The sequence below is a fragment of the Balaenoptera acutorostrata genome, chromosome X, assembly GCF_949987535.1.
Source record: "Balaenoptera acutorostrata chromosome X, mBalAcu1.1, whole genome shotgun sequence".
NCBI classification, from domain to species: Eukaryota; Metazoa; Chordata; class Mammalia; order Artiodactyla; family Balaenopteridae; genus Balaenoptera; species Balaenoptera acutorostrata.
This window is the reverse complement of record NC_080085.1, coordinates 15,705,017-15,721,607: the sequence shown is the minus strand read 5'-3', so window position 1 is coordinate 15,721,607 and position 16,591 is coordinate 15,705,017. Positions and strand designations below refer to the sequence as shown.

General features: G+C 40.1%; 1 protein-coding gene across 3 annotated transcripts in view; it reads right to left on the bottom strand.

Moving 5' to 3' along the window:
- Positions 1-4,971: 4,971 nt before the first annotated feature.
- Positions 4,972-16,591, bottom strand: part of CDKL5 (cyclin dependent kinase like 5) — a 174,528-nt gene continuing 162,908 nt past the window's right edge. The window contains exons 16-19 of one of the 3 annotated variants that reach the window (XM_057538775.1): positions 13,050-13,149; positions 9,055-9,177; positions 7,776-7,895; positions 4,972-5,362 (exon numbers count right to left, since the gene is read on the bottom strand). In XM_057538775.1, the coding sequence (XP_057394758.1) occupies positions 4,976-5,362; positions 7,776-7,895; positions 9,055-9,177; positions 13,050-13,149 (730 nt within the window). In that variant the 3' untranslated portion in view covers positions 4,972-4,975. The remainder of the gene's footprint in view (positions 5,363-7,775; positions 7,896-9,054; positions 9,178-13,049; positions 13,150-16,591) is intronic. The other 2 variants (XM_057538776.1, XR_009006726.1) reach the window with 2 other exon arrangements.

The window sequence follows — 16,591 nt, the reverse complement described above, 5'->3', positions numbered from 1 at the left end:
TTGATTAAAAAAGAAGAAATAGAATAGAATAGGGCAGCAGGCCCATAGTTTCCTAGCCACTTTACTTCTACCACATTGTGTGTATACAGAAAGACAAGGGACTCATCCTGTCACAGATTCACTTTCTTGCATTTACTCATGGTTTCTAAGACAGAATTTTTTACCCAGCTGAATCAGACCTCAAGTTATTATATTCTATATCTCAGCTGGTCAAGATGCAGAAGGAAGAAATCAGAACCACTTACAAGTTTTTATTTTGCAAGTTGGCCCTTTAAGTCTCTAAGAGAGCCTTCTTGTGAGATTCTGGCCCTGCGGATTAGCAACAGGACACTTAGGACATTTGTACTGTTGTTTCTGCAGCCCCTTTTAAAGAAACCATTTTTTTTTTAAAACTGCAAATAAGCTTTCTCTGCCTACACACTTTATTAGTGATGAATTGAAGGAGGCAAGGAAATATTTCAATATTTTCTGACTTGGTTCAGTGTATCATACCACATTCCCAGTTCACAAAAGTATGAGTCTGTGGATCTTAGTGCTCGCACGGAGCTCATATCTTACTATAATGCAGGAGCTAACAAACTTCTAGATATAAAAGCACTGCTCTCCAGAAATTATGTTCTGACCAGGAGAGATTATGCAGATTTATGAGTCCCAGCTGAGCTCTAGGAATAAGTCGCAATGAGCCATTGCCCTTGCTAAAAGTTGAGTCCCCACCAGGACCTAGGTGAACAGAAATGGACAGAGCCTTCTACATACTTGAAAAGTAATCCTCTTGGCCTTAAAAAAAAGTTGTACACTTATGAGTCATTCTCAATACTTAGCTAGAAGAAAATAAATGGCTTTTTTCCTTATTTACTCTAAAAAACTAGTTTAAGGAGTGAGGGCACTATGACGTTAACTAAGAGGTGCTGGGAAGGAAAACTGGGATAGCATTTCGTAGCAAAGCCCACTAATTTTCAGGTTAGGAATATGCTAAACTGTCTAACTCTACAACCACAACATACTTTATAATACATGATGCGACTGGAAACTAACCAGCATGGCTCTGAGCTTAGAATTAAAGTACAACTGCAAATGGTGAATCTTAAAAGTACATTTTAAAACAGATTTAACCAAAGCACACGGCACAAATACTCCTATAACAGCCACATCATGACCACCAATTAAGAGTTTTTTGCTTCTAATCGGTCTGTCATACGCCAATATTTGTAAAGAGTTATTAAATGACTTAAATAAAAAACAAAGACATTTTCTTTTGGGAGACACAGCTAAAAGCCACGGATGCCTTTGAGCAGTTGGTAAAAATCATGCCAATCTGCCAGGCTGCTGCTTGCTTCTAAATATAAGCTTCATGGCTCTATGAAAGATTTTCTAAGGATGCTGACCTAGAATTTAAGTTCTCAAACACCTATAAAGTGACTCTGGTCTCCTCCCAAAGGATGCACCTTTTAGCAGGTCCAAGATAATGAAAACAAACAATAGGATTCCAGGGATTCAAGAATGGTGGTAGAAGACTCTTTAAGAGAATGCAACGCTAAAGAATTCATACCTGCAGTTTTGTAGCCTGCAGAGAACTAGCGCGGAGCCAAGCTAGTGGGCTTGGAATATGGCAGAGACAGGTGGGCTTGGAATATGGTAGAGCAGGGTTTCTCAGCCTCGGCACTACTGACATTTGGGGCTGAATCATTCTTTGTCTGGTGGGGGCGGTCCTGGGCATGCAAGATGTTTAGCAGCATCCCTGGCCTCTACCTACTAGATCCCAGTAGCACACCACCACCCCCAGTTGTGACAACCAAATATGTCTCCTGCCATTGCCAAATGTCCCCAGGAGGCAAAATTGGCCCTGGTCGAGAATCCTGCTGTAGAGATAACTCACTTGAGCCCCTCAGCATGGAGCACTTTTTGTCTTGGGCTCTAGAGAGGCTAAACCTCTGACTGAGACCAAACAAGGTTTAGTAAAAGTTCATTCAGAACTTCTGAGAAGAATAATGAGGATGGCGGCAAAGCAAAAGTAGAAAAACAGTAAAGCAGAGTTTCTTTTCAAAAGATCAGCGATACTTCCATAAAACAAAGCAATTCATAAGCCTTCATTCAACCTTTTTATCCTTTAGGAAGTCAGGGCAGATGATAGAACATGGATGTCATAAACTTCCCTTCCTAAAGAAAATGCAGACTTTTGTGACCTTAAGTCAAGTCCTTAATCTTATCACAGATGGCAATCTTTGTGAGGCCAATAATTCATCAACCAGAGGAAAATAAGTTAAGAGCTAAAAGAGGGCCCATTAGATTTGAGAGAAAACTTTACCATGTGAGCAGGAAGAGAAATATGCATGCTAGAAATGCAAATTGTAGATCATTTACAGCTTACTGAGGGGTCAATGAAAGTCAGAATGGACAAAAGCTGAGAAGAGGATAAAAGAGCTACCTCAAAAACACTAGTTGAAAACATTGCAGATATTTTCTGGCTCAAATCTGGGAATGTACGAAAAGTATGTATTGACTCTTCATCAGTTAGGTTTACTTTGCTCTAGGTAGAAGGCAATTATTCTAGCCCTTCTTTGAAGAACCATCACGAATATAAATGTTCTGCAAATATCTGAGATCCCAATGTTAGCAAGGATGAAAACATGGGAAACCAGCCCCTAGGTGACAACGAGCCTCAAATGCCACAGCATGGCAATGTGACTGCGCAGTTCCTAAGCGCACAGCACAGTGAGAAGTCTTTCCAGAGGAAAAAATGGAGTTTCTGGTTTGCAAGGGGGAATACAAGGTACAGGTTGAGTTTAAAAAAGAAGAGTTACACACCCTTTTAGAGTCATTAGTATCCAGGCAAAAACTGCTAAGGGTCCACATCACTATATAACTGGGCAGCTGCCTGGAAAAAGCCAGAATTCAGAGCTACTCAGACAGCACTGAACTGGTGAAAGCAGTAAGATATAAAAAGAACCGAAGAGCATGCAAACTATTGGTTTGAATCAAATTGTTTCAATGATAGTACCTAGTTGAGTTTTATTTTAGTGCCTATTACACTTATTAAAGTTAAATTAAAAGCACCTTAAAATGACCTCTATATATAATCAATACACATCATTATAGTAGTTATATAAAAATGCAATATGCACACAATTTAAGCTTCAAAGAAACTAAGACCTTTTTCTTTATAATCTTCATAACCATCAGAGCTATGATTCTTAAAATGTTGGGGGAGGGGAACAGTAACTCAGCAGATTTCAATTATAGCCAACTTGATTCAGGGGCTGATACTCTCACAATCCTGGGACAAGTAATAAATACTGAGAAGTTACCTCTTTGAGGGGTGGGAGGGGACCTTTAAAAATATTATTGCTAAGAGACTACTTCCGAAAATCTAATACTCTTGATGGATGATGGTATTGAGGTGATTTCTGTCAAGGATGGCCCAGAAACGCGGGGCTACGACCCTTGTTGGCCAAAGGCCTTGATGATACTTGGGAATAACTTGGGAGTTGAAGGAGATCAAATGAGGGAAAGATAAGTCCTGTTCTGGCCACGTGTGTGTGCGTATGTGTGTTTATTGATGTGCATGATAAACTTGTTATAAATGGACTGTCTCAGGAAGATGAGTACAGCAATTTTCTCTACATCTGGAATTGCTTCAGGAGCCTTTTAAATATATTGGAAAGAGCGATAACAAAAAAAGCATTTAGAAATAGAAATGCCACACATGTATCTCACACCCTACCAGCCAAGAGTCTCCAGTACAGTGCACAGGATTCAGGAGCATAGAGCTGGTTTGCAAGATCTGCAGATACCTTTTACAACCTTGCAACTCGGAATATTCACTGGCAAATCTTTGGTCTATGCCCTACACTAATGCTAAGTAGAAGAGCACATTCTCTCTACAAAGACCCATGAGTAACCCTGGATCTGTTCTCCCCTCAGGTGCAAGGAACGTCCCTGGACACGAAGAGGAGCCAAATGTGTGAGGACGGAACAGGCCTGCTGGAGTTCTCACTGGCCTAGCCAACTTTCTTTCCCTGTGGGTTCAGAAGGAGATGCTGCATCTCGTCTGCTACCAAGGATCGTGTCTAGAAGCTGCCGCTGGCGCCTGAAAGTTTAGCAAGGTTCCTACCGTTACAGTCACGAGCAGCCACAATTCAACTCCCTTGATTAGAAGTATAATACTCACTTCATATCACAAATGTATAAAAATATGGCAGATAGTGTCATAACGATACTTTCTTTAAATGATTATATTTATAAAACAGACAGATATTTACCATATATATATTTATATATAGAATAAAATACTCCTGATGCAATATATAAACGTTACTGTTTAGTTTTTATAGAAACTACTGTAGCTGTCCCACTGCTTCACAATGTTCCAAACAGCTCAAAATAACTTTACGTTTAACAGAAAAGGTATGATTATAACAGTACAATATTAATTAATTATAAATAAATGTTACAAACCCTATCAAATATGGAAGTTTAGAAAACAATTTAAGACATACAGTTAGTTCATCTGCTAACCCTTCAAAGGGATACTCTTGGATTACAATAAACCCCACATTTAGTCTAGGCGGAAAAAAATCTGGTAAGGACATCGGTCAACACATATTTTTCTATCCCTTGCAGTGCCAAAACACATCCTGGCTTTCCCAAGTTCAACGGCGATTGCACTAGAGCTGGAACCTAAGGGGGAGAACCTGGCAAAACTGTCTTCTTCCTCAGCTGCACACTATCCACTCTCACACAAGACTCGTGGGGACTGGCGATCCCTAAGGAACTCCTGGGGCTCTAAGATCCCTGACTAGCATTTGTGGCCGTGAGGAGCCAGCTGGCTCCACACATACAATATTGCACACACCTTGATAAAGCTGAAAATACTGGCTTACCACCCCGGCCCCGCCCATTCCCCACCCACCCCACCCCCGCCCCTCCCCTCCTAACCGGATTGTCCCTTTCCCCCCCACCCCCACTCCAGCACACATTACAAGGCTGTCTCTTTTAAATCATTCAGATTTGGCATTCGGGACCTATTTGTTCTGTTATAAGGGTGCCCGTTTGGCCCACTCTTGGCACCCAGCTGTTCAGAGTAGGAAGGCCCCTCTGTGGCACTCCGGGTCACAGACGACACGTGCCAACCAGGGTCCATCTGACCTGGCAGCTGGAGGGCCGGCCTGCCCTTTGGTGTTGGCTCCTGCCGGATGTTACTGCTCCCACCAGAGGCCTGGCTCAGTGGGTGAATCCGAATTTCTGAGAAGGAATTTTTGGCTTGTTGAGTTGTTAAGGGCTGGAAGCGGGGGTCTGAGGAAGCCGGGTGATTTGAGGCTGAAGAGAGATGTAACAGCTTGCGCAGTGATTTTAATGGCTGGCTCTGAAAGAAAAGATGAGGGTGCATGTAGGATTTAATTTAGAGTAGACTTGAAAGCTGGGAGGAAACGGAGCACAGACCTGAGATGACTGCGTGGAGCCAGGGAGGGCGGGTGTGGGGGAGGACGGGCCAGTCCAGCCTTATCTGTTCTTTTGTTCTTTTTCAGGCAAGATTGAAGTTATTTTTCTTTAATGAAAAAGCCTAGAAACGTAGAAGAAATCTAGAGCTGGTATGGTGACTGATCAAAGGCTTAGGCACCTTCTATCTGGCTGCATCCCGTCTTTATGGGGGGGAGGGGGGAGGTCTCATGCGCCAACCATCAGGAAGAAGCAAAAGAACGGATGTGCTTCTCCCTTTCGAGAAGACTTCCTTCCCAACAGCTCCGCATAAAGCTGCCACTTAGATTTCACCTGCTAAAACTCAGCCATTCGACCATATCTAGCGGCAAGAGTAACTGAAAAAATGTAATGTTTCAATAGGTAGCAACATACTTGGCTAAAGATCGTGTACCCCCTTCTGTTCTTATCTCCCTGATTTTCCCTTTCCCTTGGCATTGCAAAATCCCAATGTTCCCTTTCTGCACTTTATCATTTTTTTGGTTTTTTACTGTTTTGAGGGGGAGGTAAAGTTTGGGCACTAAAAATGCAAAGCACACAGAAATAAGCAAAAGCCCTAGAGACTCTAAAACACAATTCACTCATAGGAAGCCTTCGACTCCTAACAGCCTGTCTGCTGTGGGCCTGGGACCTGGGCCTCATGGGCTGCTGCACTGTGGGGGGCACTTCAAAACAGGAGGGAGGGTCCCAGAAGCCATCTGCCCCATAGGCTCCTCACTGGCCAAAGCTGACTCACGCCCCTTTCCTCTTTATCAGGCTTGATGGGGTCACCGTCAGAAGAGGCATGGGAAAGCACCCTGACATTCAAGGCCCTCACCACGGACCCCGGCACGTGGGCCAAAGCCCCAGCCTGAGGCACCTCTGGCTGCCAATCCTCAAGGGCCTCAAGGCTTTTAAGGGCTCAGCAAAGTAAAATGTTGATAATCTCAAGAAATACTAAAGAGTCGGAGGAACAGGGCATTGAAATCCAGGGGCTACTGCTTGAGCACTGACTCAAGTAGAAATCGCTCCTGGGGAAGCATCCTCCATGGTCATTCCTGGTGATTTTTACAGCCCTGACCACATGTAACTATTGAACAATCACAATAGTTCAGATGGAGATATAAAGTTACCTGAAAAGAGCTTCTCAGCAAGAGAAGTGGTTACACAAGGAAGGTTCTAAAACCCTGTACTTTCTCTCTCTCTCTCTTTTTTTTTTTTTTTTAAATAAATGAGGAATAGAACATCAGGCCCTCTCACTCAGAGCCTTGTGCTTTTAGTTCGGGTACACGTCCAATAACTGGGATATCTGGTTCTCTACACTGTCTTCGCTCCTCCAGCCAATATTATGTTAGAAGCAGAAAATATAAATGGTTGGGCAAATACAGTTGAAATTTAGGGAGCTCTTCTCAGCAGCTCTAAGTAACAGCTTATAGTTAAAGAGAGAAAACAATAAACCTATAAAATAGAACCTCCTCCTCCAAATCACAGAAACGCATGGTCATTTATAGGCATAGTAACATTTATAGGCACAAGTAACCCTACAGCCTCAAAAGCTCATGAGGGTTGTGAGAAACTTCAGTACAGAGGAATAAGAGATTTATAAAATATTGAATATAACGAAAAACAAGTTAGATTATGTTACTATGCTCATTATGGGATGCTGAAAAGATACAATATTTTAAAATTTCCATCAAAACAGTTTGCTTCAAGGAGATAAGACCTCAGTTACCTGAAAAATTTATGGATTCGGTTTCTGCTTATTCCCCCATTATGGCAGAGGAACGTGACTATACATACTTTCTAATATGCAGTTCCTAATGCGAATGTTTGCCGCTTTTCTATCAAAACTAGTATGGATTTCAGAAGCTTAAACAGTCTTTTAGAAAGCTTATTATATCTGTCTTTCAAGGCGCAGTTTGTAGGCTACCACCTTTAACAAACCCTTAATCTTCGCACTACCTCCTCTTACCCTCCCCTACATTTTATGGTACGCTTCACCTTTACCATGAATCATGGTCATCTGTGAATTTTCTCTCCCTCCTAGGCTGCAGAGTTTCTGTGGATTGGAACCGTATCTTATTCATTCCCCTTAATCGTCCTCCCCCGACCCGCAGGTGAAGACTAATAGAAGCTTGCTTTTTTTCTCCATTCATCTGGACTCCCAAGATGCATCTGGCTATTTCTGAGGGTATATTCTGGGGAGACTCTCAGCCTTGCTGTAACATTGAGAGGCTAAATTTCTCAACCCTGTCCTCTCTTCAGGAGAGACCGGTCACTGCAGAGTCTGAGAGTCTAGGAGTGATGCAGGCACCACTCACTTGGGTCTGTAGATCAGAGATCTTCTCAGGACGCCACTCCTTTGGTCTGCTGCTTGGGGTGCTAGCAGAGTGAATGGCTTTCTGTAATGTCAGAAGATCAGGGCCGTCAGAATTGGGCACCTAGAGCAGAATATGGACAAGGATTCAATAATCACACCAGTAAGCCTAAATAGGATATGCAACCACACGCAAGAGGAGAACGAAAGCAAATCAAACCAAACCAAAACTCAACCCCCTCCCCTCCAAAGAAGACTCAATAAAAAAAGAAATCAAAACTCTCCCAATGTTCACAATGCAAGTGATGCTAGTTAAAGTCTGCTGCCCTCTTAATAATTTTCCCTGCATTAGGAAAAATTGGCAGATGTCATGCAACTTTGTTAAACCTCAACCCTCAAAGCATTCCCATGCTGTTAGTTTTAGTCGCTGTAAGAGAGAGCAGTTAAATTGAGCTGTACCAGGAACTGCTGCCGTATCCTCATTCCATATTGCAGTTAGGTTATGAACCAGTTCAATAAAACAAAAATTTGCTCCTGCTGGGAAAATGATCCATACACTGTGTTTGGTGGTGCCAAAGAAGTCTAGCAAGCTTTTAAGGATAGCAAAGTGAGAAAGTATGGTTTGAATCATATTCCCAAGACACTACCCAGTAAATCTGGGTCTAGCATTATGCACTATGAGAGTGCTAGAAATTTGTGCCACAAATTCCAGACGAATGCAATTGGTCCACTCACCGATTCTGGTGGACAGAGGAGAGTGCAAAAGCCCTGGCCTTCAACTAAGTGACCAGCAAAAGCTAGAGCCAGGCAAGGAAAGAGCAAATCACCAACTAACAGAAGCTGTTTTTTCATGGAGCCTGCAAGCTCACCCAATTTGGTCAATTTCACTTGGTTTCAAAGAGACAAACTGCCAACCAAGTGTTAACAAACTTTGTGAGCCAAACCAAAAGACATTTGTTAATTGTAAATGTTAATCAAATTCTTTACAGGAAATGAGGGATTTTATGAATACTGTCTGCCAACAACTGGCTAATCAGACAACCCAAACTAGCCTTTCACTAGTTTGTTTGTTTAATAGCCTTTTACGCTTCAACCTCCTTAACTGATTCAGAAAATCCAGAATGTCGAAGAATTTGTATCTCAGTGAATTTATGGAACTGGCTCAGGTACTTAACTAGCACAAAGAGAATATGACCCCATGAAAATAAAAGACATGCTGTTGTCATCAGTAAAACAAGTTTACTGGAGCAGTTTTCAGGGCTACCATACGTAAAAATGGGTACCATGGGTGGAGTGACTACAGGAAGCTTTTTCAAAGAAGAACTATGCTTTAAATGATTCTTTGAATTAAAAAGAGGAAAGAGGGATTTCTTGATGCTTGGATTCTCCCCGTTGGTGGAATCTGTCTGCAATATAAGATACAAATAAACTAACTGCCAAGGAAAAAAAAGAAGGTGTTCTTATCGAAACTCCTAGCCCTTGGATGCCCTCAAATTGTTAAATATTAACAGTCACTGAAAGAATCTCTGTGCTGTGTGCGCAACTTGAGAGGTTCTGTGCCATTCCTCACCTGGACATGAAGATGCCAATAATGTAAATTCAAGACATGTAGAAACTTCTGTGTATATAAAGAACATTCGGACAGGCTCAATACCTATAGCAGGAATGTCTCTAGAGACCTACACACACATATATTCACATTAAGCTTACAAAACATTTAAGGATTTATTTATTTATTATCAGAAATAGGACTGTTACAAAGAATTATGTTTAAAGGGCTACTGATGAACTTCAATCTTTTCCTAATTGCCAGAGGACTTAAGCAACTAAATAATCTACCATGTAATCTGCCTGCCTATTAGGAAAAAAGAAAAAGACACCGCAAACCTTTCTGAACGTGGTCAACTCTTGAACCAGAAAACATCACTTGGAAGAGGAATATATCAATATTGCAGGATTCTACCGTTGAGGAAGAAGCCTGGTTCTACACTGTGAGAAGTATTCACCCCATGGAAAATAGCTGGCACAATTCAGAATACGCCACAAAAGTGAAGAAACAGAAAGTTCAATCTTTAAACTGAAGCATGATTACCAGTTGAGATACTAACTAGGGTAAAATTACCACGTTGGCAAAGTCACCATATGCTCTGAGGGCTTATGTAACTGTCTGAATGTGGAACTGAAGCCAGATTTCCCAAGGAGGCTTCCAGATTTGCTTGAGTCAAAGCAGGCATCTTTACAATACAGAATGATTTTCTGGCACGACTTTTCCCTGTTTTGGATATTTCAATTGTCAGAGAACCAGAATGTATATGAAGGTGTTCAGATCATCTTTTATTGGTGTGTATGAAGACATTCGAGTAAAATAGCCCATAAGGTTACCTGCTCCCAAGACAGGGATCCAGGAAGAGTTTAACTTGCATGTCTAAGGAGGCCACAAGAAAGCCCTCAGACATGTATATGTATAACTGATTCACTTTGCTGTACAGCAAAAAGTGACACAACATTGTAAATCAACTATACTCCAATAAAAAAAACAATAAATAAAATAAAATAGAGAAGCAACAAGGATATAATGTATAGCACAGGGAATTCTAGCCATTATCTTATAATAACTTTTGAGTGTAAACTGCAAAAATACTGAATCGTTATGCTGTACACCTGAAACAAATATAATATTGTAAATCAATTATACTTCAATTAAAAAAAAAAAAAAAAAAAGACAAGTAGCCGGAGGCGCTCCGCACCAGTGGGCCCCTGGCAGGGACTGAGCTAGGCCTACTATTCAGGAGAACCCACCTCCCGTTCTCCCAACTGATTGTGCAACTTTGGGCAGGTCACAACTTGCCTGGGCAGTTAGCAAAATAAAGGGGTTAAACTAGATTTAGGACCCACAGAGGCTTCTCTCTGTGCACTGGGTATCAGATTACCATTTTGTTGAATCTTATGCAAAGGCCACAGTGCTTTAAATCTTTCAAAGTTCATTTACCTAGTTTCCTTTTGCTGAGTTCTAGAGAGTGAAAAAAAGTTAAATTTAATTCTGTTCCAATGCTCATTTGAAGGAGGCAGAGTTAACACAATGTCAAGCTTGGGAGCCTGAGGTCTGCCAGGAAGTACTATGCTGAGTGCTTTTTGGAAATCTTACTCTAGATATCAAAGTCCTTTAAACATTTTTTTTTTCCTCTTTTAATTAAAAAAAATGCAGAGGGTATAAACAACTTTTGGTTTGGAAGGCTTAAGTCATTGTGACATGTGCAGAGATATTTTGCAGTTGCTTTACATATCAAAAACGAAAAGTATGAAACCCTAAAAAAAGTAAGCTCAAGTGGAGAGTATGTTAGAGAATAGTAAATTTCCTATTTACCCTACTCTACACTATTTAAACATCTAAAATTTGAACCAGATCCTGAATAATAGTCAGTCAACATGTACATACTTGACTCATGCCATGGTGAGCCGCAGGTTTAACGTCGGTCTAAGGCAGACATCAAAAGCTAAATCTACATTCAAAAACACCTTCAATTCCTGTGTCCTTGCTACTTTCTTCCACTTAATCACCCCACAATGGCTACGGGCCTGAGGTTAAGAACAAAAACAAACTCGAAATAAAAATAACAGTGGGTAGGAGGAGGTAGTCTAAGTTTAATGTTCATGATGGATAAATATGTTCCACAGATGATGATATAAGTTTTATTAGCACTTTACATATTTTAAGCTTCTCTACTTCAAATCAGGTCTATTCTGTTCATCTGGTCTAAATAACATATGTAGTTAATATGCAACTAAGTGACATCTTGACTGGACCTTCTACTTTAAGTGAGTTTCAGTTAGCCATATAGGCAGGTTTTGTTTTTTTTCTAAATAAACATTTCAGGAATATTATGCAGCCATTAAAATGAAGATAATAAAATCTGTGTAGTAACCAGCATATTGTGTGTATGTGTGACAGAAATACTATTAAAAAGCCAGAATACAAAATTATACTAGAATGACTACTATTATTTAAAACAAACTAAAAAACCACCTTCTTTCCATAAACATATGCACAGGCCAAAAAGCTAGGAGGAAATATACCAAAATCCTAATACTAGTTGTGATAGGGTGGTGAGATTAGAAATGATCATTTTTTTCTCAATTTTTCTGTAATGAGCTCATATTTATATTATAGTGACATCATAAATGTAACAAACAAGCAAGTAAAGAGTAATATAGAAAGGTAATCTAGGAAGGCCTTTATTAAATCCTTACTTCAAATATTATATTCCTTTTTACTATCATCTATCTCATCTTTACTCACCACTGAGTCATAATCCTAGACTTTTCATAACCAAACAGACCTCAGAAAAACTGAGTCTATTCATCTTAAGAGATGAAATCAATGAAGTCCATCTGAGTAGGTCATTTTGATTATGCCTTTTTCCTTTTTAAATAAACGAGAGTCAATCATGTATGAAGTAAAACTAGAAACAAAATAATTTAAAATGGCTGACTCAACCTTGTCTAGTCTCAAAGGTGTCATAAAGCAAAGCAGGAAGAACGCCTCGTGTGGGTGAAGACGTTCCTCCTGGCCTGGAGGCCTGGCTTCCCCACGTGTTCTCACATCACTAACCAGCAGAATCCTTGCCTGGTTGGTTCAGTGATGTGACGTGCACAGTTCCATGCAGCCAGCCCTTGGTTCAGGTGGAGAGCTCTCAGGAAATGAGACTCATTCCATTTCACAGTTCAATCACAAGGTAAACATGTCCTACTAAAGCAAGCCCTGAAATGTCAAATACTATGACCTGTCTGTGACTAGGCAGCCCAGAAATGCACTTGTCAACATGGGAATCAGATAACCAGCCAGGTTATCTGATATTATTATTCTCCATAATGAACGATGGTTAGTTAAGAATTTTAAGATTTAAACACAAACCAAAACCATTTCCTAAATTTTCACGTATCTTTAACCCTCAGAGAGAAATAAATCCTGCAGCTTCATAGTTTTTACATGAATATAAACCCACATGGATAAGATGTTTATTGAGAAAGGGTTAAAGCATTCTCTTTCATCCAAATTAAATTTCTTCTATTCCTGGAGATTCTGTTGAACATAGAAAAGGCTCTGTGAGAGGAGGATAGTTGTATAGAATTTGAGAAAGAAACATATACAGTATATGCATGTTAAGTCTCAATAAGAAAATAATTCACTTTGATTGTCACATACAAAGTGTAAAGTACCCACAGACTAATGTAGACTCATACGGATGCCACTGTAAATAGAAACTGGCCATCTACTTACTGTTTGAGATTTCTTCTTTTTCTTTTTCATTGACCTGAAAAAACCTTGTTTTTCCTTTTCCTTGAGTTGTTCAGAATGACTAATGTTTTCAGGACTTTTCCTAAATGGGAAGACATTTTTATCATATTGACCTTTCAATCATTCTCCTGCCATTATATGACAAATATAATGAAGACTAAAAATGCATGACACCAGGTTCAAATAGCCATGAAGAATCAAGCACATAGGTAAAGAGCCTCTAAAAAGCACAGAAGGAACTGAATCTCATCAACCATGGTTAATGATTAGCCTTTGGCAAAGGCTCACTCGAACTAGCAATTTGAGCATTATTACAAATGATCTGTAACTATGCTGCAGGACCATTTTCATGCTGTTGAAAACCTCAGAATTAGAGAGTCTGAAAAGCACACACTTTGAAGGATGGCTTTTCTGTAACCCTCTGAGAGAAACAGAAACATTTTCAGTATCCTCGTTTTTCTATTTACCTTTTAAAAACCAGCTTAACAAGTTCATTATTAGTGGCTTGCCAAGGTACTGAACATTAAAAAAAAAAAAATCAATACTGCTACAGAAACCTTACAAATAAAAGTAAAAATTGCCTGAAACTGGAAAATCCCTTTATAAAAATCTTATATCTATTTATTAAAACTAAATAAAAAATAGATAAGGTATGAAAAAATGGAGACAGGATGAATGCTTTAATACAAAGCACTCTTCTGGAAAAAAAGCTTCTAACTGAAAATAACGACATTAAGCTTCATACCACTGACACCACCAGGTATTTTAATACAAATAGGAGATATTAAAAGAGAGTAAACAAGACACCTCAGCCCCAAGAAGGTGACTATTTGTATGTTAACAGAGGCCCTATATATTTTTTTTTTAATTTTTATTTATTTATTTATTTATTTTTGGCTGTGTTGGGTCTTCGTTTCTGTGCGAGGGCTTTCTCCAGCTGTGGCAAGCGGGGGCCACTCTTCATCGCAGTGCGCGGGCCTCTCACTATCGCGGCCTCTCTTGTTGCGGAGCACAGGCTCCAGACGCGCAGGCTCAGTAACTGTGGCTCACGGGCCTAGTTGCTCCGCGGCATGTGGGATCTTCCCAGACCAGGGCTCGAACCCGTGTCCCCTGCATTGGCAGGCAGATTCTCAACCACTGCGCCACCAGGGAAGCCCCAACAGAGGCCCTATATTACTTAAATTAATTTATGGTCTTTAAAAAACAACTGGAATGGTGTCATTCTTGAAAAAGGCACATTCCACGGGCCCTATTTTGAATTTGAACATCTAGATGACTGTGGAAAACCATTTTCTCAAATGACTGAATTCCTTCTATTAGCTATTCCCCAAAATCAAGAGTAGAAACATTAAAGATGACAGAATTCATTCACATTTATGGTTTTAGAGTACTGAACAGTAAAGTTACCAGAACATCTAAAAAAATATGAGCAAACCAGCATCCTTTACTTGATTAAACCTGTGTGAAGGCAGAAAACATCTATACAAACCGTTACAGATCCACATGATAGAAAACACCATGAAGCTATTTTTAAAAATCACATCTTCACAGATTTTTCACTAATATGAAGGAATATTCCAACTACAATATGAAGTGAAAACAGCAGGATTCAAAACTTTCTACATCATATGAGCCCAACTGTATTTTTTTAAAAAGGCATATATGTGTATATATACACACATTTTTTAAAAAGCAGGAAGAAAATTTTTAAAAATCTTAATAGTTATCATTTCTGGGTAGTAGGATTATTGGTGATTTGTTGTTACTTTTTAATTTCAACAACAAATATGTACTGCAGATATAATAAAAAGGTTTTACAAACCACACAAAATTCATTTGAAAAGCGACGAACTCATGATCAAAGACCACAAGGGAAACAATTTAGAGTAGAGAGAGAGAGAGACAAACAGACAAAAAACAAGAAGTAAAAACCATGACTGTTTGAAGCAGCAATGGTCATTTCTTCTAAAGTGTTTGGTCTAAAAGTTAATGGGAATACCAAAGAAGTAAAAACATGTACTGTAAGCTCAAGTGTTCTTGAAACTCATTAGGACCTGCAATTTTAAACCTCACTGAGAGAGTTCCAAGTTCTGCAAGTTAAAGTTTTGTAATACAACACAACCAATAAAATAATTAGCATTGGGACTCAGAATGATGCATTTAAAATTTTGAAAGCTAAAAAACTTCAGACATGATGGAATGAGTGAGAATAGAATAGGGAAAAGTTAAAGATTCTTTAAACTCAGTGTTGTAGTGCTGGAAAAAACACTCTCATCCTAATGACAGACTGGGCCTATTCGGTCAAAGTTTCTTATGACAAGTACTGTTGAGATTAAGGAGATGAAACCCTTGGATGGGGCCTAAAGACAGATTGACCTAAACTAAATTCCAGGCCACAGCATTCAGTTATGTGAGGGTTCTACAGAACACAGCAGAACAGTGTAAGTAGTTTCCTGGAATCACAAAAGCACCACTCTCAGAATTGAAAGGAACCTTAGAGAGCATCTAGTCCAACCAGCAATACTATTCCTAATGTTCTGTAACTTCCAGAAGTTAAAGAATTATATGCTTATGATATAGCTTATGTCCTTCCATAATGGGGTCTGCACATAACCTAGAAGCACAACAGAGTACTCAGATTAAGAGGTAGAAGTTTTTGCTAATCAGAATTAAAGTCTAACAAAATCTCGAAGGTCTGCTGAGGGTCAGTAGTTAAAGTGCTTTCTGCCAACCCAGGAAATCTTTAAGGGGGACACATTCATCATGACCACAATCTCAGGATGGGAATGGGCGTTACTGTAAGAATGTTAACGTTGGCATGAGAGGAAGTGAAGGCTTGAGACACTAGTCCTAGGAGGAGCAGGATTTGGGTAGGAAGAAGAGTCTGTCCAATAAAATAAAAGTGAGAGGATGGGGTGGGGGTGGGGGAAGGGTACTGAAAGAGAAGAAGCAGCAGGACAAAAAGCCCGGTGTTTGCAGTTCCTTGTGTCCCCAAAACAGAGGATGAATCAAAGACTCTCCACAGGGTCTCTTCAGAGGCACTGGATAAACTAGAGCCCAGGGGGAAAGGGGAATGATGAGGAAAACATCCTCAAACTGGAGCTGCAGAGAGGCGGTAGGGCCAAGATCCAGGTGGGAAAAGATTCCAGGGGCCAAAGCAAAAAAGAAAATAAATTACCCTTGGACTAGAGGATGAAAGCTAGGAGTAAGGCATGAGTATGCATGCATCACAAAAGACACAAAAGGAAGTCAGAGAGAAAGAAAGAGTGCCAGTCGGGGAGAGAGAGGGAGACACAGAGGGAAAAGACAAAGAGAGGGAGAAGCTACACTGAATCATACACATACAGAGAATTAACAGAGAAAGAGAAGGGAGAAAAGCCTGTGAGAGAGACTCAGGGATGGAGAGAAGCTGCCTGGAACACAGGCACCTAAAAAGCTGTGTGCTGTACAAATGAATGAAAAGACTTGAACATTTATAACCAGTAGTGCACCCAAAGGGTAAGAGTGAGCCGCATGACTTAATC